At 35.1% G+C, this 22,125-nt stretch overlaps 1 protein-coding gene across 1 annotated transcript; it reads right to left on the bottom strand.

Annotated features, from left to right (window-relative positions):
* Window positions 1-9,505: 9,505 nt before the first annotated feature.
* tll (nuclear receptor subfamily 2 group E member tailless) lies at window positions 9,506-21,531 on the bottom strand. The gene is made up of 4 exons (XM_018444187.1): window positions 21,465-21,531; window positions 11,204-11,440; window positions 10,642-10,865; window positions 9,506-10,237 (listed from the first exon to the last, which is right to left on the bottom strand). Exons 1-4 carry the CDS (start codon window positions 21,529-21,531, stop codon window positions 9,572-9,574), a joined length of 1,194 nt encoding a protein of 397 aa, XP_018299689.1. The 3' UTR covers window positions 9,506-9,571.
* Between the last annotated feature and the right edge of the window lie 594 nt (window positions 21,532-22,125).

Below are 22,125 nucleotides of genomic sequence, written 5' to 3'. Positions count from 1 at the left end.
TTTTTTTTTTCAAATAATAAAATATATTTTTTCAATTACCAAATTAAAAAAAATACTAATTAAATGTAAAACTTCACATATAGTTTAAAATATCGATATTGTTTTATAAACGTAAAAATCAGATAAAAAATATTTCTGCGATATAAGTCACATGTTTTTACGTAAGTATTCTTTCAACTTAGTTTTTATTTTTTTAGAGTTAACATAATTGTAAAAAAATGCAATTGTGGTTCAAAATTGTATTTTAATTTAGACAAGAGGTAAATCGCAATTGAACCATTACTTTTATATATGAATGTCGGCATATTTGTTCTATAACTTTGAAATATTAAAAGAATATGATTTTTTTTAACGTAGTAAGCTCTCATAATAGTCCAAAAGGACACAAGAAGCGTGTGAAACGGGTTGTGGTCTACCGGAGTGATTCCAATAATTGCGCTTAATCCTTAGGGTGGCGGCACGCGGCCGACAATCGTGGATGAGTCCCCGGGAACCCTCTGTCTTTCTCTCTCCACCTCTTGACCATTTTCTCCCGCTACTACTAGCTTATTCCAGATTCCCTTCAGAAGTGTTAGCAATGATTATGATGGGATTTATTTCAATAACAGAGGCACATCGCGCGTTTCTATTTGTTATAATCGACGACACACTCGTCTCACACGCGGCATATTCCACATGTCACCAGCAACAGTCAAGGATATCGCCAGGCATTAAAGATTTTCATATCGTATTGAAATGTATTTAAAATACACAGTATCGCGCAATTAAAAAATATAAATCATAAAAAACAAAATGTTCTTTTCGGTTTTAATAATTCAGTTTATTTACTAAGAGATAAATCTGTGGACAACTTAATCGATGTTGATCCTACCAACTTTACCATGTTGTCAGCTGAACAATGAATAACGAAACGCTCGCGGGTACGAAAGCGACGTTAGATATTATTGGACGACCCTGATCTTTAGCCAAGTTACTGACCCTGTTCCAAGTCCTCAATACCATTGTGAGGAGAAGCAAGACCGGAAAGATTCAGCATGGCCGACTAATAGTAGCGGCCAATCGCTGCACTCTCCATGACAGCTGCGCATCCCTCGGAAACTCGCTCGCTCGCTGGTCCCTCTCTCTGTTCGCAGCTGAGATGTAGCACAGGATCGGGGGCCTAACTTTCTGATTTTTGCCTTACGAAGTCAGCCATTGTGAAAGGGGGCCCGTTTGCCCGAGTATCAGGCTGAGGTGCGTGATCCTTCATGTGGTCTTAAGTCGTAGCCGGTCTCATAATTGTCTGTCGCACACACGTGCTTTTTAACGTCTTAAACGCGCGGCGCCCAATACTGGAGGGGGGGGGGGGGTACGGTCCTTTGAACACCGATGTCGCAATACAAGGAGAAAGGATATTTCTGAAAAGCTGTCATGGTGTCATGTGATGTTTCTATCTCACGAGAGGTAGAAATTACGAAATAAAAGCACGCAAGCTCGCATTACTAGGCTTTTATTTTCAAATACTGATTTAATTTGATTGATTTTAGAAACATTAGTTGATAACAATTAAAATTGACATCCTTTTGCACTATGCAGCTTTCTTTTAATGTTTAAAATTACATATTAAGAACAAAATAAAATGTTTACTAAAATTCTAAAATGGATGACTAATTTCTCTTGTCTTAGAATTAACATTATTTATTACAAATAATTTTTTCCGAGATCTTTAAGTAATGAAATACTTGGCTAATTGCATTTATTTCATATCTGTTTTTATGTAGGAAAATATAATATTCGATACTTTTTTTATGCAGGTGTATATTTTTTCTTTTTTTTTTAAACTTTTCTCTTGTTTTTTCACACTTTTCTCTTTATTTTTCAATCGTCGAAGAATTTCAGAGTATTTCAGATCGATCATAAATATATCACTCGTATATTTCATTATCTTGCTCTAATAAGGCTTCCGTTAAAGTCTACAAGTTAATTATAAACTTTCGTGATTAGCATATTGAATGTTAAAAACCAATCCAACCTGTTTGTGCAGAAATAATATATATCTATTTTGCATAGCTTTAGTTACGTAAGTTGTTACTTGATATAATCACTAGATCATAGTGCTAGATACGAATGCATATTCGATATACTTAGTTTAATTTTAGTTTTACATAATACATATATGAGCAGATTGTAGGCGGAAACCATTTTATGTAATATGACTGATGGTGAATTCGGTCACTCATGCATTACACTAAATTAGTGCATATAAGACTATTTTATATAAAGTATCTAAATGTTGCATAATAGAATCAACTTTGACAACGAAAATTATTATATTTTGCATTAATACGTATATTCTATCGCGAATAACGTAACAGTATCATTAAGTATTTAATTATTTAAAATATTTATATGCTTTTACATTTAACTTTGCTAATTTTGATATATAGCAACTTTTAGTATGCACTTGTTTAATATAATACAATCGAATTTGCTATGAGATTAATATTAAATGTCTAAACACGACACACATGAACTATAATGAAAAGTATATAGCGACAATGTTTTCATAAATCTTTTTCTATCTATATATTCTTTGTAACATTCGTAAAATGTTTAAAAAAGATTGCTTCGTAATACCGTGTGCATACGGATTTCTCTACTATTGTTTTGCCGGATCACATCGGGCAACAAGGGAATCCGGCAGCTGGAAGTGTTCCCGCGACTCTGGCACGGCTTCTCGCGACTCGGCGTTCGCAATTCAGAGTGTTCCGGTGCTCGGTTGAATTTAACGCGTCCGCGCCGTAAGCAAGTATCCCGAATTGAGCGTCTCAATTCGGTGAACGAATATTTGCACGTGCCGGGCGTTTCGCGTCAGGAATTTAATAAAGCGAAGTCTCGGCTCCGTGAATCTGAGGTGGGCCGAATGCGTTGCGTTGCGTTACGTGCCGTGCATCCGCGTTTTGAGCGTACCACTAGAAAACGACGGTGACGACGATCTCACCCCACGGCTCGCCCCTTCGCGCGGGCCCACTCACTAGTCACCCTCCTTTTACCACCCCCGACAATTCTGGGCGCACAACTACCACGCGCTCCTGTAAAATGCTATCCGGCTCCCATTGTCGCTTCCCGCTGCTGATGCGTCCATTATGTCTACTTGGCTGATGGGAACAGATTATGTTGGTCGCTGTCATTGAGGGGCTCATCACTGTGATGACACTGATGCCCGAGGCACGACGGAGGGTAGAGCGCCTGTTAGACGCATGCTTATTGTCCGAATAAATTATATCGGGGGTAAACCGAATCTTTTCGTAACGGCACAGGGTGTGTCCGATTTAGATCACTTACTTTTTCGTCTTTCGTAGGCTGCGTTCCACTTAACGCTCACAACGCTCGTGGAATCATTTTATCCTTGTCGTTTATCAAATGTTAAACAAGGACAAACGATGCTCACGAGCGTTGCGAGCGTTAAGTGGAACGCAGCCTTTAATTACTCAAACTTAGTACTCATACTCTACGACATGATGATGAATCGAGACGGTACTAGCAAGAATTAAAGATTTCAAGATGGCACAGTGTGTCTATTGGATCCATTAAATTATAAAACTCTTTGTAAAAAATAGCAAACAATTTGATTTTCTTACGTTACATCTGCAAAAATTTGGATTATTCCTGTTAAAATATATTTAGTATTCAATCTTTTTTTATACAAGTTATTGTTTTAGTTTTTTAAAATTAACTAATGCCTTTTAATAAAATTAAATAGTTTTTTTTACCCAGATTTAGTCAGTGACTGTGTTACAGATTTTGGTGTCAGATCTAAAGTATTAAAGCTGAAAAATTAAAAACTTTTAGCTTTTTCATTTTTTTTCTTTAATTCTTCTAAAAATGCGTTAGGCATCTATTATAGCATATATTATACCAATATTCTTAATTTAAATTAATAGAAAGAAATGGAACAGTAATGTTACATGAAAACATTTTTAATTTAGATTGCAGAGTCATAATTATGCAGAAAAATTTAGAGAAATATCCCATTTTGATGGATCACATGGCCGCTAATTGACTAGAATGGCGATCGCGTATGGAACGCATTTTCTATTTTGTTACCTCAAAACAAAGCCAACAATGACCCACAAAGCAAAGCGCAATTCGTGAGAGGTCACTTGAGCGGCATTGACGCGGTCTCTCTGGGATTTTCTTTTTCCCTCTCTTTCTCTCTCTCTCTCTCACTCTCTTTTGCTCTGTTCCTCTTGTCGTCTTCGAGGATTGGCGACGAAATCGAGATTGTAACATATAGTCGAGTGCCCTTTACACGAGCACCAGTCACCACCGTGGGGCGCAATTACATCGTCGCCCCATTGTGCTCGAATTGCGTTTTGTTACTGTTACTTATACGATATGACGATATGTGTACCGGGATCAGAGACGATCGGTGTTATTGTTTTCAGCATTGTTCCTTGGAATGAGCCGCGCGTTCTCGAACTGTTCCGTGTGTTTTCATCGCGGGGCGGCTAAAATGGCAAGGTGTTGCCCAATGTTGCATCGGTGGGAACCGCTGGCAATTCGGCTCTGGCAATTCGGGGTGGTTGGTTGAATTAGTGCATCCGTCGTAAGCAAGCACGTCTATCGCGTGTTCAATTAAGCTTTAGCGAATATTTGCACGTGCCAAGCGTTTTACGTCAGGAATTTAATAAAGCACAAATTAGTTGCATATGCATATACGGCCAATTGAAATCGCCAATCATCTTGATAAAATTTCATAGAAATAATTTTAAACTGCTAAACAAACTTTTGTTATAAGTTTTGTATGCGAAATGTTTCAAATCGTGGACATTTTTATTTTTACTTTACTATACACTTTGTTGTACTTTACTGGAAAAAACGGTTTTGCTGAAGTAAAAATCTAGCTATTATAAGATTATACAATAAGATTTAAAAAATAATTTTATTTGAGTCATTAAAATAATTATATAAGACGTTCAAACTAGTTGCTAGAACGTTAAAGCTTTTTGCAGCGTTGTCATCAACATTTAAGTGTTCTGCATAATTATTTAGATGTGCAACAAAGTTATTTTTAGATTTTCTCAGATTTTAGATACTTTCAGTAAAACTGTTCTTTTCGTGTATAATTTCTTAAAAGTACGATATAAATGGTAAGATTATTGGAATGATATTCTACAGATAAAAATAATAATCTATAGAAATTGAAATACTGTTTTGAAAATATATAATTTCACCTGATATATTAAAAACGTTGTTATTTATATTGGTACACATTATATTTACATGCGTGTACACCGCGGAACAGCTTTTATTTTAACTAAAGAAATTCCATAACACCAGGCCTATAGACCTGTGACGTTTATAATGCCGCCTCTCTGTTACCGTCATTGTTGCTACCGAAGTAGCTCGTCATTGTTCAGAACTCCCGGGATTATTATTCACTCAGCCGGAAACGTTACAGTGTTACTTGCTGAAGAGCGTTGGCCTCCTCGATTACGAGAGTAGTAGGCTTCAGGGGTGCAGGGAAGACAAGCGAGTTCTTTCTCTCTTTCTATATGTCGTTCTTTTTTTAGTTGGCAGACACTTTGTACGGGAAATGGTAACATACGGCGGCTTGAGAGCTTTATTAAATCGAGATGTTAATTGGGTGCTGCGATACCGCTTCTCTCCGTTTCTCTTGCTTAACACACACACCCCTCGTCGCTCTCAAACAGCTCAGCGATTTAGCGTAATCGCCACCACGTTGGACTCGCGATTTTGATTAAGTTTGTTAATTTTAAATTTAACAATCATTATCTATGTACATTATTTACATTATTTAAAGGTTAGTAAGACATTATTTTCTCGATATTAATGAAAAAATGAAATTTACATAGAAGACTATATTCCAAATTTTAATTAAAGTTTTTTCACAATTTTAACATTGTGACAATTTAAATGTAAAAATTCCACGTGACACGTTCTATTAGAATCATTCTAAAACAAAATATAAATAATTTAATTTAACCTAATGATGTTACTCTCCTTGAGGTGTAGAACTTTGACCTCTTTAAAATACAAAAATGGAAAAGGAAATAATTATGGATTTTATGGGTGAACCGATTGTTCGGATGGCCGACATTGAATTAAACAGTAGCCGGCCAAGCGTTCAATCGGGTGTAGCGGAATCCTCCAAAAGGTAATCCTAAGAAGGTAGAGTATAATCCGTCGAAGGTCTGCTGAATTAGCCAGGTAAACATTCCACCTTGATATTCGTGAAAGTTGTATAAACTAAAAATGACAGTTATATTTTCCAACGTCTTGATTTGCAGAATCTTTCGAGAATTGTACGAGTAAGTACAAACAGTTCTAAAAAATATATTTGGATAAAAATCATATATCGAACATCTTCATATTCCATAAATTCTAAAAAAAACTTATATTAGAAGAAAGTAAATTATTTTATTACACTGTATTCCAAAATTTATTGTCAGTACTGAAACTATAGTTTGCGTTACATGCACTATAGATTTTCAGTATTAACAATATAAATTTTGGAACATGGCCTTAGAAACAATAAATAAATAGAAAAGATCGTATAAGTAATTTATAGAATTATATTGCGAATAGGTTTATTTCTCCTCCTCATTATCAATATTTTCAGATATTTGGATAACTTTTGTGCAAACTTATACGCAGTTCGAACAAAGAGAATAAAAATTAGAATATGTCTCGACATAAACATATTTAGGCACAAGGAAGTACTAGTGTCGCTAAGTGGCAACACTCGAAAGTTCACTCAGATGAGTAACAAGAGTTGTTCGGGTATGGTTGAACTGAACGACGTGCTGATATTATTTCACATATCCCGCATCTCGCAATTTCGTGAGAATATTCTTTAGTGCTTTTCAAACATATTGCAACTGACAAATTCTTTCTAGATTTCGTTTCACACAAATTCTCTATTTAAATTTTATTTCAATAATCTTATCGTGTTATATATAAAATAATTGGAGGATACATATAAAAGAAAAACGAGAACATGTATTGGAAAGCAATCCTGTCCCTATAGCACAAAAGTTGCAGCAACAATGTTGCAACATTGCAGCAATATTGCAGCGTAATTGCTGCACGTTCTGTGCTGTATGGATAAATAAACGTCTAATAAAAATTCACGACTCAATATGTAATTAGTTACGTAATTAGGAGAGTTGAATATCTTTAGATTTAGTTGATATTTTTTTTCGATATTCCTGTTTACGTAGATAATTAAATAGCAACATAAAGTAGTTGATATTTGACGAGAGAAGATGATGTAACAAAGATCTTGAAAAAAAAAATCAAATCTCTGAAAGATCTCTAACATAAAACGGCCGTTAATAAAGATTTCGACAAAGATGTCAATATGGGTCGATTTAAATCCGTCGATTTACAACTTGTTAGACTATTTGCTTGGATGATTACATGTTGGCTTACCAAGGCAAGGAATACACAAAATGTACTGACAGCACCAGCACAATTCGGCACGGTCGTTCTTTGTGTCGTTTATAGCTCAAATCACCGTGAAATGCGTATTCTGTCAGTCCCAACAGCCAGGTAAATTTTTGAACATACAATTCCTTTGCTTTTCCTCCGCTATTATAATGAATGGAAGGTAGATCTTTATCTTCTTTAGTCGCGCTAGATTTAAAAGCACAAATAAATACATTTAAAATAATTACATTCAGAGAAAAAAGTCGTATCAGTAACTATAAATTTGTAGTGAAATAGCGCCTCAACTATATACATATTATTAAATTCTAATAAGAATACTAGATTAAGTGAACTAAGAAAATATAGTACATTAACCATATGAACAATTTATAAATGGTTAATATTACTATATTTTCTTAGTTCACTTAATTTATTTATTGTTCTTATTAAAGCTTTATAATACATAGTTACAAATTTGTGTATGCATTTCTTATTTATTTTTGTCTTCCAAGTTTGAAACCAATGCTGCGCCTTTTATTGTAAGCGAGTGGTTTCCTTCTTAGGAGAAACTGAACTCCGCTACGTCCCTCTGGGGACGTCAAAGCCGCGTACTACTCGTACTGAGCGACACTTTAAAAATTTTTGTCTAAACTAGAAAAATGTAATTGTTATATCCATTTGCATGAAGTCCAAGTAATTACTCAATGTAGTTGAGTCACTATTTCAGTACCAATTAATAGTGCATACAATTTGTTACCGTGACTATATTTTTATAATATTCAGCATACTACTTTAGTTTCTATTACTTTGTAAAACTAGTTACAGGTACTTCAATTGCAAAAGTTGCCAAATTTATAGTTGCTGGAACTATTTCGTTTTCTCTTAGTGTACCTTACGCTATTGTATCGATATTTGTAAATATACGTAATGGACCTTAAGATGAAAATAGGACCTTAAGAGGAAATGTCAAGAAAGAAAAGTTTAAGATTGTAGATGTATAACGTTTTATTTACATATGTTGAAATCCTATTTATATACACAATTATGTCTTTGATATGTGCATCTCAATAAGATATCATTCTATATTTTCTTTAGTTATCTTAATTAGATAATTAAAATGTAACGAAGCTGCATCATTTTTACACTTGTATTTACATGCGTATATTGTATAATTTCTTTAGTTTTCGGTAGATTCTTTTCATTGAATGTTTTTTATTCTTAAAATATTTTAAACAAATTTTTTAAAACTAACTTTTTTGCACAACTCCAAAGCCTCGGAAAACGTAATTTATCTTGTCTTTGCATTTTTCAATAAAATCTAAATCTATTATGATCATTCCATTTCTCGTACTAATATTTCACATAAACTATATTTTTTTAGATTATGTAATCCCAATAATTGTCTTTCTTTTTTTTTAGCATCGAATTCGATTGAATGCACTAATATATAGGTGTAATTGGGTTACACAATACACTACAGATTAAAGCATGTTATCTTATAATGAAATAATATATAAATGGAGAAAAGCGTGTATGTATACATACACACATATATATATGTGTGTGTGTGTGTGTGTGTGTATTTTATACATATATATATGTGTGTATAAAATATAAATCTTGACCAATTAAATGTTTAATATATATTTAACCAAACAAATGTGATAATTTTCTCTGGGTGAAATTCTATCAGTAGTCATATGCTTGAATATAATAATTTGAGCTATACATTGGACAAGTTCAAATCATTTATATATATGTTTTTATTTGCATCAATATGTACTACCTACATATTGTGACCAATCGAATTCGCAATAAATAAAAACTGAACACACTAAAATTTTCCAATAGAATTGTAAAATATTAGTACATAAATTGCATTTGTTGCAGATGCAATTTATGTACTAATATATTAATAAAATTAAAATAAAATTTTTTACATTCTCTCTTTTAGAGCAATGAAGAGAATAAAACAAAGATAATTTCTAATTAGATTTAAAAAGTTTCTCTTTCTCTCATGTAAATAAAATACGTTGATATTGAAGATTTTAGAAATCTTAATGGGCCAGAATAAAAATATAATAAATAAGTGCTTTCTTCAATTTTCATATTGCTTTGTCGGGACGGATCCGTTGCGTTAGGACGCTTTGTACACATCGCAAATAATCCTTTCGATCGGAATCACCCCGATAGTTGTCCTGAAGAAAAGTTCCTCAATAGCATGTGCAGATACGGAACGCAGAGTAGGCAATAGTAATAGCAGCTTGTTGAATCTAAGGGTTCCGTAAGAGGCCCCGCTGAGCCGCTGTCCTAAAGCTAATTGGGCGCTGTCCATCAGCCGGGCGACACAAACCGCATCTCTGAGCCGACTTCCAGGACTAGGTGAGTTACTGCTAGTACTCCTATTGCTGGATACCGGTTCATTATCCAGACCGGCCTTGAAAAGCACTATCGCCCTGATACAGGCAAATTCGTGTTGGTCTAAGTTCATTGCGTGGAAACCGGCTAGAGTCTCTCGGAAACGGTTCACTTCGATCGCAAGTCCGATACTTTGAAGATTTAACGGTAGTAAAGGTGTGGGATCTAGGGTCGGTATCATTTGCGCGGCAGCTAACAGGAAGAGCTCGCGCCAGGAAGACTCAAGCAACGTCAGCTGGTCCTCCATTACGAGATTCGTTCCCGATACCAAATCTCGCGCCCAGTGCACGTTTAGAAAGAGTAACCTCGCGGCCTGTTCGCATATAGACTCAGGATTGATCGAAGGTATGAACGGCAACTGCAGATTCGGGATATTCGATGGCATCTAAAATAGATAATGTCCTCAATGTTTCGTCGCTGTAATACATTTTTTAACTCTCCTCGAGTCTACAGAAACATTACCTTGCAAAAGTATTTAGATCCCATAAAAAAATTTGTCTAGCTTTTATAAAAAATATCTAAAAAATATATATATCGCACTCCTATAAGAAAAGTGATACAAATTGAAATTTTTCTACCATATTTAATATATTTCAACTATGTATATTTAATATATTGCAATTTGTATCAATTTTAAAATATGCAGTTTTTTTTCCTAAATAATTTTATATTTTTTATTTATGTTGCTTTTCTTAGAGTGTGTGATATATAAATTCTTCAAAAGAACATTTAGAAAAATAAAGTAAAATTAACACACTATACTAGATATTAATATTATTACAGACGTACTTTTGATACTGTCAACGCGTTGCAATATACCGGATGCGGAAGGGAAGGATGGGGCGATGGTCCAGGCATGGAGACGCGTGGTTCCGATGGCACTTTAGGCAAAACAAGATCTAAAGCCGTTGGCGGCGGTGCTACCATGCTATTCATAATTTCAGGTTCCTTAAAGTATAGAGCCATTTGCCTACGAAGTGTTGAGTTCCGTGGGCCTCGTTCGTGTTGCACAGCTATAAAAAAAGCGATGTGGTTTCTCGTTTAGTAGATTTATAGTATATTAGCAAACAGAGGAAAGCGGACAAGGTCTGTTTTCTATGGCTGAAGTACTAGTGTACACTTTTAGAACTTAAAGTGAGTTAAATGTATGTTTGATATTTATCGAAAGTAAGAAAGAGAGTTCTAGTGCAGTCTAGGGCAGGAACAGAAAATAAATCAGATAATACAAGTTAAAACTATAATAGCTAAAATGTTTTCAGAAGAAATGTTACTTTCTTTCTAATCTTTACTAAAAAAATATTTTCAAAAACAGCGTGAATGGAAGTGTGAACAGCTAGAACGCCTCAATTACCGTCTTTGTTCATGCCGGCCTGAATGCATTTTGCCAATCGGCAGGCACGACATTGATTCCGATGCGTCTTATCCACCATACAACCCCCCTCGGATTTTGCCTTGCAGACGTATTGACGATTCCGTCTAATTGATCGTTTGAAAAAGCCGGCACATCCGTCGCAGGCAAATATTCCATAATGCTTTCCCGAAGAGTGATCCCGACATACTTTACAAGGTATATCATAAAGAATGCGACCTGAAATGGAAAAAAAAACATTCCATAAAGCAAGGTTGTGGACCGAGCATTAAGCTCTTTCGACTTATGACTTATGCTTGGTTTATGCTTCTAAATTTTAAAATTCAGCCAGTAGGACTGCCAGTCTTAATTGGTCCTAACTGAAATTTGTATTCCATTGGCTGAATTTTAGGGTTTTAGGATTAAAATCGAAGCATAAATCAGGCATTAAGGCTTCTTAAAGCAAGGTTGTGGACCTAGCCTCAAATGACAATAAAATACAATAAAATAATTTCATCTACGCGCAAAATTTTTTCCAGAATCAAATCAATGAAATTATTTTATTGATTTTTCTTATAACAATTAGAAAGATCTGAAAAATGTACGAAGTGCATGCGAGCAACTTGTTTCTCCATATTAGTGCATATTTCAACAGGTAGCTGTCCCTTTAAAGAAATGTTAGCGTAATTTGATCCTCTCGATTGACGCGACGTTTTTCGCAAGGCAGCGACTTCGGTAGTCTGTCGAAGAAACGCGCTGACATGAAGAGACACTTCATCATTCCCTCGTCAATCAATCCGATACAGGCTTCGCGTCAACTTCATCGCGTTCAACGAAGGAGTCGTTGCCGGCCAGCGAGTAAGCACGCCATTGTTGTTGACAATCGATGGAAAGGGCGCGTTAATCTCGGTGAAAATGCCGGTATTTTGGTCAAAACCCGTTTACGAGCGACAACACGAGCTTGCTGAATGACGTTTCGGACATGAATGGATCGATTTGTCGCCAATGGTTCACGCAGGAGGGAACATGGTACAATGTGCTCAGACACACGCACACGTCGCACATGTAAATCCTTAGCCCTTAGTCGCGCGGGTAACGGGAGGAAAAGTTGGGGGTGCGCGCGTTTGTAATGGGGGTACCAACTCCTTGTCATAGACTCCGCCTACGCCATTGAGACCGACGAGATTGTGAATGGGCCTGAATAGGCCGGATGTGGCTGCTGCATTCAGTGGTCCTAAGTGAGCAGCCAGAAACACGACACTTTGCTCGAATATCGGGCCTCCGATCTCTCCCGTCGGTTTCTTTATCTCTATCGTTATTATAGTCGCGATGGAGACCAGTATAAGAACAACGCGCCCAGAACTCGTTTAATATCTTAATTCGCCAGCGTCGAATGCGCGCGCACAGTAACTACTGTGCAACAACCTGTTGATTGGTGCATTCTAACTGGCGACGCTATGGCACACAAAACACTTAAGTAGTAAGACATAAGCGGTAAACAAATCAACGTTTTAAACCCATTGTACGTAAGCGCGGTTAATTCGAATTGCCTAAACAACTAGGTTTACGCAATTGTAGATCGAGCTTTAGATTTGCTCTACAGTTTACGTTATTGGATGCATTCAGTACCATAACAGCTCACTGAGCGCTCAGTGAGCTCTTGTATCTGTTTGGTCTATATTTTTAGTTAACGGAATATGCCAATAAGATGCAAGCGCTCACTGAACGCTCAATGAGCGGTTGTAGTACTGAATGCACCCATTATCTTCTCTACTATCATTGTCCAATTCGCTTACTGCTTAAATTTTTTGTATGTCTAATTAGACCGTCCAAATTAGGTGTTTGGACAACATTTGAATAAGCACTTGCTGTTATTCTTCTAGATTTAAAGGTCTGATTGGATGATCTAGAATACACAATCATCAGACTTTATTCGCACGGTGAATAGACGTCTGGATGTCCGAATTTAAACGTCCACTGGACGTCTATATTAGCATGTCCATATTGGGTAGTGTTTTCAAACGTGCCCAAAATGATACATAATTCATACAAGTAAAGTTTATGAACGCGGTCTAAAAAATATTACATTAATAAAAGTAGTCGCGCAAAAATCAGCTTTGTTTGACCTAATAATTATATCATATTAAAGAATTACTAAGCGCTTATTGGACGATAGACTAATTAATTCAAGATGATGGTCGGCTGCAGATAAAAAAATTGCAATACTTTTATTAATACAGAGCTTTAGTTTGAAAAGAACGACACGAGTGCTATTTGGTGAACGGACTGTGAAATTAAGTCAGTTTACTTTTGATAATTTATAGAATAATCTTTATCTAACCCATTCATAGTAATAACTAGAAAATTATATTATATTTTTTTAGTTGTGTCGCTTTCGAAGTAACAGAATGACATAAAGTGTAAAATTTCAACGCGTACACAACAAGTATGCAACATGTTGTAAACTTTCTTCAATATTTTTGTTTAAAATCATCGCTTTTTTTTTACTGTATACTGTATATTATCCCATACTAAATATATCTATTATCATCACATTTTACCATAAATTTACACATAAATTTACTAGGTGTTAGCAATCTAATGTGATACATAGAATTTTGTATTCACTACCAAGCCTCAAGTTTAGCCTATTATACGTGATTACTATTTCTTACATACTTCGATTGTCGGTAATAGTCGATAAATCGAGAAGTTTCCCAGTCTCACGCACACGCGAGTCGCTCTTTTTTTTATAATATTCACGGTTAAAAGGCGCTCCCCCTTCTCGGCAGCGCATGTGATCGAGAGAAAAGGCCTCGGTGTTCCTGGAGGTAAATCATTAACGAGGAGTTACAGTAATGCGCAAAATGCGGTGCATATGTTCAAGTGGAAAGCAGACGGGTTGCGGCCGGAATGACAGGGCTGGGCCCCCTCGCCGCGACGAGGAATGTCCACCTTTTCTCTCCCTTCCCAGAAGGGAAACTCCAGGACTCGCGCGCGTACATACGCGTGCACGCGTGTCCACGATCGCGGGCGCGCGTCGGAATCACGCAACGCGTTTCTGCACTCGCCGTCACGTGGTCTACATGAAATTTGCAGTCGGCTCCCAAGTCACTCGCGATTGAATTTTTCATCGTCGAGGAATAGAGTCGCGTATTCCGCTCGGGTGACAATCATCTTCCTTTTGTGTCACGCGTAACATCAAATATTTATGCGATATTTATAGTAACAATTGCGAACGGACTCTTCCTCCGTGTCCTCTTCGCCGAAGTAGGCAAGAGAGAAGAGAGGAAGAAGGAGAAGAAACTTAGGGGAGGAGAGAAAGCCCCTTTACGGGCTTTGCTGTAAAAATCGCGTGAATATTTGATGAAATGCGTGAATGCGCGCAAGCGCGCGTTTTCAATCGCGCATATATGCGAAAAATACTGTCATTAGCCCGGAGGTGTGGCTAGCGAAAAGAGGGGAATGTAAAATCGTACGTTTGGCGTACGAACACGAAGACGGTAAGTATCGCTCTAAAGCGCGAGCACGTGCTCCCCCATATCAATTATTTCATTTGAGACCGTGGCCACCGACGAAAACGGTCCCGAATGTCGCGTTACGTCAGAATTGTAAACTTCAATGGAAATCGACACGTGGATATACGTGGAACATCCGATATCTGAAATTCGGTGGCGAAGGGGAATAGAACCAGGTTCTGCGAATATATGGCCGGATATGTAATTCACCGGCTAGTGGCAGTCTTTATTTCGACTGGCGTTTTCTCTTTCTCTCCCCAAAAACCGAAAGTTGCTGCTATGTATCGTGATCACGAAATTAAGGGAAAAGTTTGTTGCGCGCATCCCCATCGGTGCACATTCGCATGCAAAGGGTGAACGAAAATAAGAGAAAGGTAAGAGAGAGAGGGAAGGAAGGGGGAGAAACACGGCGTAAAATATGTCCTCCAGCCAAACTTTCGCTGTACAAAATTACGAACTTCATCTAATTGCAAGGGGACTGATAGACCGAGTCTCCAGTTCGTAAAACGCACGTGACTCGTTTTATGCTCGGCGACGACGCATTGTCGCGTCGCCTCACTGCTCGAACAAATTTCGTCGGCAAAAAATAACCGTCCTGCCGTCAAACTTTTCCTTCTATGAATTTTACTTTGTAACACATTCGCATGTGTCGGCGGGAATAAAATTTCTTTCAAAAGTCATTATATGTGTGTTATGATTACATATCTATTAAACTTTTTAACATCTTAATATTTCATTCATAAAATGTTATTGTGTTAAAGAGAATTTTTGATAATTTTGAAAGAGAGATATGAAGAATCTAGTCTATCATTAATTTATTATTATATGTTCATACGACTTACAATAACACATTAAATTATTTATTTGTATATATTAAAAAATAAAAAGGGAAAACGTTAAATAAAATGTATACAAAGTACGGAAAAATTCATATAAATTTATATCCGATAATTAAAAAGTTTAGAACGCATTTATTACTATTTCTCGTATAGTAGAAATATTTGAAAAAATTCGACAAATGGAAGCCTGAATTTTTTCAGAAGGGAAAAAAATTTTCAAACATTTATTGGTATAATAATATTAGTTATTATAATAATTACAATAAATGTTCAAAAATGCATGATTCTGAAAGAATGCAGACTTCCATTCATTGAACTAAAAACTTTTTCTAATATTTCTACTATACATTAGACACAGTAGTGAATGCATTCTGCTAGTCAATCTTTAAACGTTTATAATTTTTTAATTTAGCATTTTCGGGCATAGGTTTATACGAACCTACTCAATCTCATCAATCTAATTAACACTGTATAATTTTGGTCTCGATATACAGAGCGAACACCTTGTATATATGGTTACCATAATTATATTAAGGAAAAATCATCGCAAATAATAGAAATAGTCAAATAGATATTATACATATACATCAGATAATTACGCATAATTTTTTGTAATGTTAAATGACTTCTTTCCCATCGTTCTATTATTTCACGCGCCATCAGGTGGCACGCGGTAAACGAGCATGGGAATGTAGTGACATGTGTTTTAGAACCAACCGGTTGCTATCAGTGTATATTCATATATAATCGATCTAGTTTTGTAAAGATAGACTTATCCCAAAAATTTCAAGAGACAAAATCGAATTTTTTCCCAGACAATTCTTCATAATTCTAAGAATCCAATTAATTTTATCTTATCATCAATTTGTCGTTATTTTATCGTATCATTACATACGTCTTAAAACAACATATTACAAATTATTTGCGTGTAAAATAAGTTAAAAAAGAAGGTACTAAATTTAAATATGATATGTATTTATCTTTCTATTTACAATTATTATATTATAGAAAAATTATTGTAAATTGTAGAAACAGATACGAATAAAGTCACACATGACTTTTCAAATAGGTTTTAATTAGCCCGATGTATTACACTGATTGAAGACCAAATGACGCTGTGTTCAACCACCCGCGTCAACCTGCTAGTCGATCACCACGGTGATTCGTTCTCGACGCATCGTTTTAAACCATCTGTCGTTATTTTCTCATGGATGACCTACGCTCAGGGATGAATCGTTTTAAATGCACGGTGGTTCGCTACATTTAAAGGCCACATGTTTGTTATTTCACACGAGATGAAATTAGCATGCCATGGCAGAAACCATGAGAGTTGGCAATTGTAATAGACATGTCACGATCAATAACTTCGATAGATCACGACAAGTATATGTCATGAAAATGCGTGCACTGTAAATTTTATTATTGTGTTTATACGTCCGTCAATTGCAATTATTTTGTAAAATAAAGTTATAAATTATAGATCGGTATTCATAGTCCATTCTTATTTCAAGGATATCTTAAATATTTTAAAATGTTAATACAGCTCTGTGATTGGTTCGTAACATCTTAAGATTGTACTTAAAACGATTTTAAATATAAAAATCGACTATACCGGCTATAATAAGCGACTCAGAGTTTTTTCTCTGTATTGAAGGCAATAAACCTGCCAAACTCGAAGTTTCACTATAGGTAATTTGGAATTCAGGTAAAATCGTATAAAGTCACTGTCATCACTGATAAATGCTAGAAAAGGAACAAAATAGAAGAAGGTAATTAAATTGTAAAGCAAGAGAAAAACTAATATAACATAAAAACAATTTTCTATATTTTCAGAAAATGTATATAAAATAAAAAAATATACCGGATGTCCCAAATTTAAATGGTCAAACTTCAGGAGCGTGTAGAGGATTGATAAACTAAGAAAAAAAAGTCTTTTAGAGAGATATGTTCGTTTTTGCTTCGTTTTGAAAAAAATCGCAAAAAAAAAGACAAAATATAGTTTCTCGTTTGTACTTATTTATTACTTACTATTCATTCAAACTTATTTATTCACATTGTCACTTGCTTAATGCAGATATTGTTTAAAATGTTAGGGTCTTGCAACAATGTACATATTGCGTTTTTGCCAAACACTGATTTGATCAATGTAATGATTCGCCGATCAGGTATTTTTCTGTCTGGAAATCTTAGCGCATACTCTCGTACTGCCTTTTTGGCAAAGAGGCATATTAAGAAAATGACAACGTGAATAAATAAGTGTAAATGAATAAATAATAAATAAATACAAAAATGAAAATTACGTTTTGTTTTTTTTTACGATTTTTTCCAAAACGAGACAAAAACGAGTATATCTCTAAAGGATTCTTTTCTTTAGTTTATCGATTCTTTACACGCTTTCGAAACTTTGCCATTTAAATTCGAGACATCCTGTATATATTTAATTATTAAATTAATCTTGTCAGATATATCCAAATAGTTAAATCTGCAGAAACAGATTTTGACAGAGTATGCTACGAGGGCAAATCAATAAGTTTTTAGAAAATTTGTCAGAGGACACTCGCAGTGTCATGTCACATTACTTTTTGACAAATAGCATCTTTCAGCTGATTACTGTTATATTTTGAACGGAATTCATCGCGTGGTTTCATTTCTGTAGACGATTAAAGCGAACAACCTTTGTATTTTTTTGCAAAATGGAAAAAAACGAGTTTCGTGTAGTGATCAAACATCTACATATGAAAGGTTTAACGCCGAAAGAAATCAAAGTCGAGTTGGATAATGTTCATAGTACATCTGCACCAGTATTTGCGACTGTATACAATTGGGTGAATGAATTTAAATGTGTTGAATCAAGTGTATTGAGCTGAAAGGAGACTATGTTGAGAAATAAAATGAATCGATCAAAAAAATGTGTTTTATAATACTATGTTTTTCTAAAAACTTATTGAATTGCCCTCGTACAAATTTCTGATGACAAAAAGACTATAAATTTCAATAAATAAAAGGAAGGGCTACGAGCCAGTTAAAAATAAAAGAACATTTAATATCTATACAACAACAAACATTTCAACCTCGATCGGGTCATTCTCAATGTTAAGACAAATTCAAAAAGTTTTTACAATGTAATGTACTAAAAGACATAATAAATTATCGATTCTCACATCGAAATTACAAAATAACATAAATTAAAATTTAAAAAAATTGTAGATACATATTGAAAGTTCCTGTATTTCATCTGTCTTAAATTTGTATGGTCCATGTAGTTAAAATTGCTTAATGTGATTGATATACAAGTAATACTTTCATTCTCTTCATTGAAAGGTTTATCTGTACACTAAAAAGCTCAGATGTACATAATACTTCAAAGTAACAATTAGAAGAAATGGAATTGAACTGTGTTATACGAATATATACAACGACCGTTACAATTAGTTCACCAATAAAATCAGATACATTATTGAGTATGTACATGTTACAATAAATTAGTGCCTATTAAATTACAAACGTATATACCTTGTTAAGTCAAGCTGTTATGAGTCAGACTTTAAAAATTAAAACGCAGTAGTTATTAGAACAATTGTAAGCCATATTGCTATAAGTTTCACACAGTCTGTAATATCTGATAATGTTGGCAAAAAAAAAACTGCCGCCAGAAATATGATGAAGCCTATTGACATGCTTATTGCTAGTAGATTGGCGGTACAGACTAAGCAGGATTGCACCTCGGTTTCTACTACTCGATTTCTACTACTAGTCTGTCGTCAGATACATTGCGCGCAAATACAGTTTTGTTTCTGTCGCCAATCTGCTTATGAAAGGTTCTGCCGACAGAACAGAAATAGAATGCGGCGTAATTATTGATGCTAGATGATCTACTGATATTTCTGACCAAATCTGCTACCAATCTGCCAACATTTTACTGACATTTTGTTTGCTGAATATAAGCAATTTTCCACCTACTGTTGCAACTTTTGGAAACATTTATCTCATCCAGGGCCGGTGAAGTAAATTTTTTCTATATATGGAGTTTCATTTGTTCTTTCATGTATATTCTTTAGATAGAAAAAGATTTATGACATATCAGTATTTAATCAGTTTCTATTCAGAGAAAAATTTCGATTACATACTGTATTTTCGTTTTTATCATCACTTTTTTGGGTCGCCGAATAACATATCTGTCCATCGCAAAATCCTGTTACAGTTATATAATCCAAAAAAAGTCTGAACTCTGAAGACTCGGGAATACTAGATTCTGCAACTTAGGATCTGAGTACAGGATTGCCGTAACACAAAAGATATTTCTTTCAGGACAATTAACAAAATTCGAGTCAAGTCACGCGAGAAAAAGCAAAGCTTTTATTGGATATCGCTCGTCGCGCATCGCTCATCGCGTCCAGTGAATTAGGCATAATGCCGGCTGTACACCAGCGCGATATTCATCGCGCACGATACGCGATATCCAATGAGCATATAATTTTAGAATGAGAATATTGGTAAAGCTATACGCTCATTGGATATCGCGTGTCGCGCGCGACAAACATCGCGCTGGTGTGTAGCCAGCATAACATTTCGTCCTTAATTGTTTGGGCAGCCATATTAGAATATATGTGCATGAGCCATGATGTGCGTGTATGTATGTGCACGCGCGTGTTCAGTTATGTTGGGTTGAGTACGTGTAGTTTGCGCCATCCAATGTGTCATCACTGAATTATCAGGATACTACGCCTAAAATCGGGATTGCATTTATGCATGCATTATGAATGAAGCCTTCCATTCTTGTTCTCACTATTACTTCTGACGAGGTATGGAAATCCATACCTCGTCCATGTATGGAATTCCACATGGTGGAATTCTTTTATCGAAAGTCTAATTTAAATGTTTACTTAACAATAAATAATATTTATATATTAATGCAAGATGATAAAATAATTTTTTGTTAAGTTACTGTATGAATAAATACAACCAGTTTATATACGAGTAATTAATAAATGCTAGGGTCATATTCAAAAGCTTTGCAGTTTATTAAATGGCGCCTCAAAGACGTCAGGTATGATGAGGGCGAAAAAACAAAAACAAAAAATTATTAAATTAGGTAACGTTACGATTCTATACGACTGCGCATTTATACGATTCCACTTATTCCTTTAATCTTAGATTTAAATACTTTTTACATTCGCATTTTTTATAGTATTAAATAAAGTGAACATAACTCACATTCTTTATGATTGATATTACAATAAAAAAGTATCATAAATAATATAATAAGAGAAAAAATTTCTTTCAGATAAGAAGAAAAAAGGTTATCTATACGTTATTCATCAGTTTTTTCTCAATATAAATGATACTCAAAGAAAAAAATTTACTTAATGGAAAGCTTGAAAAAAAAATTGTATCGAAGCATTAATAAAAAATCATACGCTAAATTTAAAAGTTTTATTTCAACAATTGTTTATACTAAAGTACTGAATAAAATTTTTAATGGAATTTGTACATACATGTAACAGTTTCTGCAATTAAAACATTTGTAAAACGCATGTGAATCTTTATAAAAATAATTGCAGAAACTGTTACATGTATGTACAAATTCTATTAAAAGTTTTGTTCAAGTAAATCTGATATCGTTATTATTATTGAATAAATTTTATTAAACATGATTTACTTATGTGTGTGTAATGTAAGACGTAAGATAAATTTTCTTCAGAGCAATACAATCATAGAATAATTGAGAGTCTATCAATAAAAAAAAGTAACAAGAAAAGAATTATTAAATGGTCTGAATGAAAAGTTTAGCACGCGGTGAATATACCCATACAGGAGAAACATGTTAAAATTTTTAGAATAAAATATCTAAAAATATACTTAAGCTTTCGATAATGTTAAATAAACATGAAATCAAGAGCTATTTACTTGAAGAAGCCGGCATCTTTGGCGGTGGAACTGACATATGTGGCATCTGTGACTCCTGATTCTGCATCCTTCGTGATCGTCACTACACAATAGTCATCGAAGAGGCTCGAGCGAAAGACAGAACCAATCGCACCGTGCACACAATGAGATTTTTTCTCAAAGCCGGATTTTTCGGACGGCTAGTCTTCCGTGTTTACGACATCACTTTCTGGCTGTGGCGGCACGCTAAAGACTAACACCGGGGTGAAATGTGACTGAGAGTCACAGTCGAGACTTTTTGATGCCAAGCACCGATAGTGAACAGCTTTGATGCTGCTATAAGGAAAACGTATCTCATTGGTCGAAGGCTTCCCTACCCTCGGTAAAGGGCGGATCTGACGAAAGGAGTGGTTCTTTCCTAACGTTCGGGGGTTGAACGTCACCGCTACGAGGCGACAGGGGGTTGCGTCATCATCCCCGCCACTGCGAATATCACTTTGCGAGAATTACCTTTGAACGAAGGTGAGAAGGAAGATAGCTTCCTCACACCCCATACAGAGTTACGCAAATCTTATCGTATTTTATATTTGTTTTCGGCACAAGCAAACCGTGAAAGATAGAAATTAATTATTAACGTTATTGCTAGCAATTACTTGACGCTACAAATTAATATGTTACCCAT

The sequence above is a fragment of the Mycetomoellerius zeteki genome, unplaced genomic scaffold (genome assembly GCF_001594055.1).
Source record: "Mycetomoellerius zeteki isolate Tzet28-1 unplaced genomic scaffold, Tzet1.0 scaffold149, whole genome shotgun sequence".
Lineage (NCBI taxonomy): Eukaryota > Metazoa > Arthropoda > Insecta > Hymenoptera > Formicidae > Mycetomoellerius > Mycetomoellerius zeteki.
Note: the sequence above shows the minus strand (reverse complement) of the source record. Positions and strands in the feature narration are given on the sequence as shown.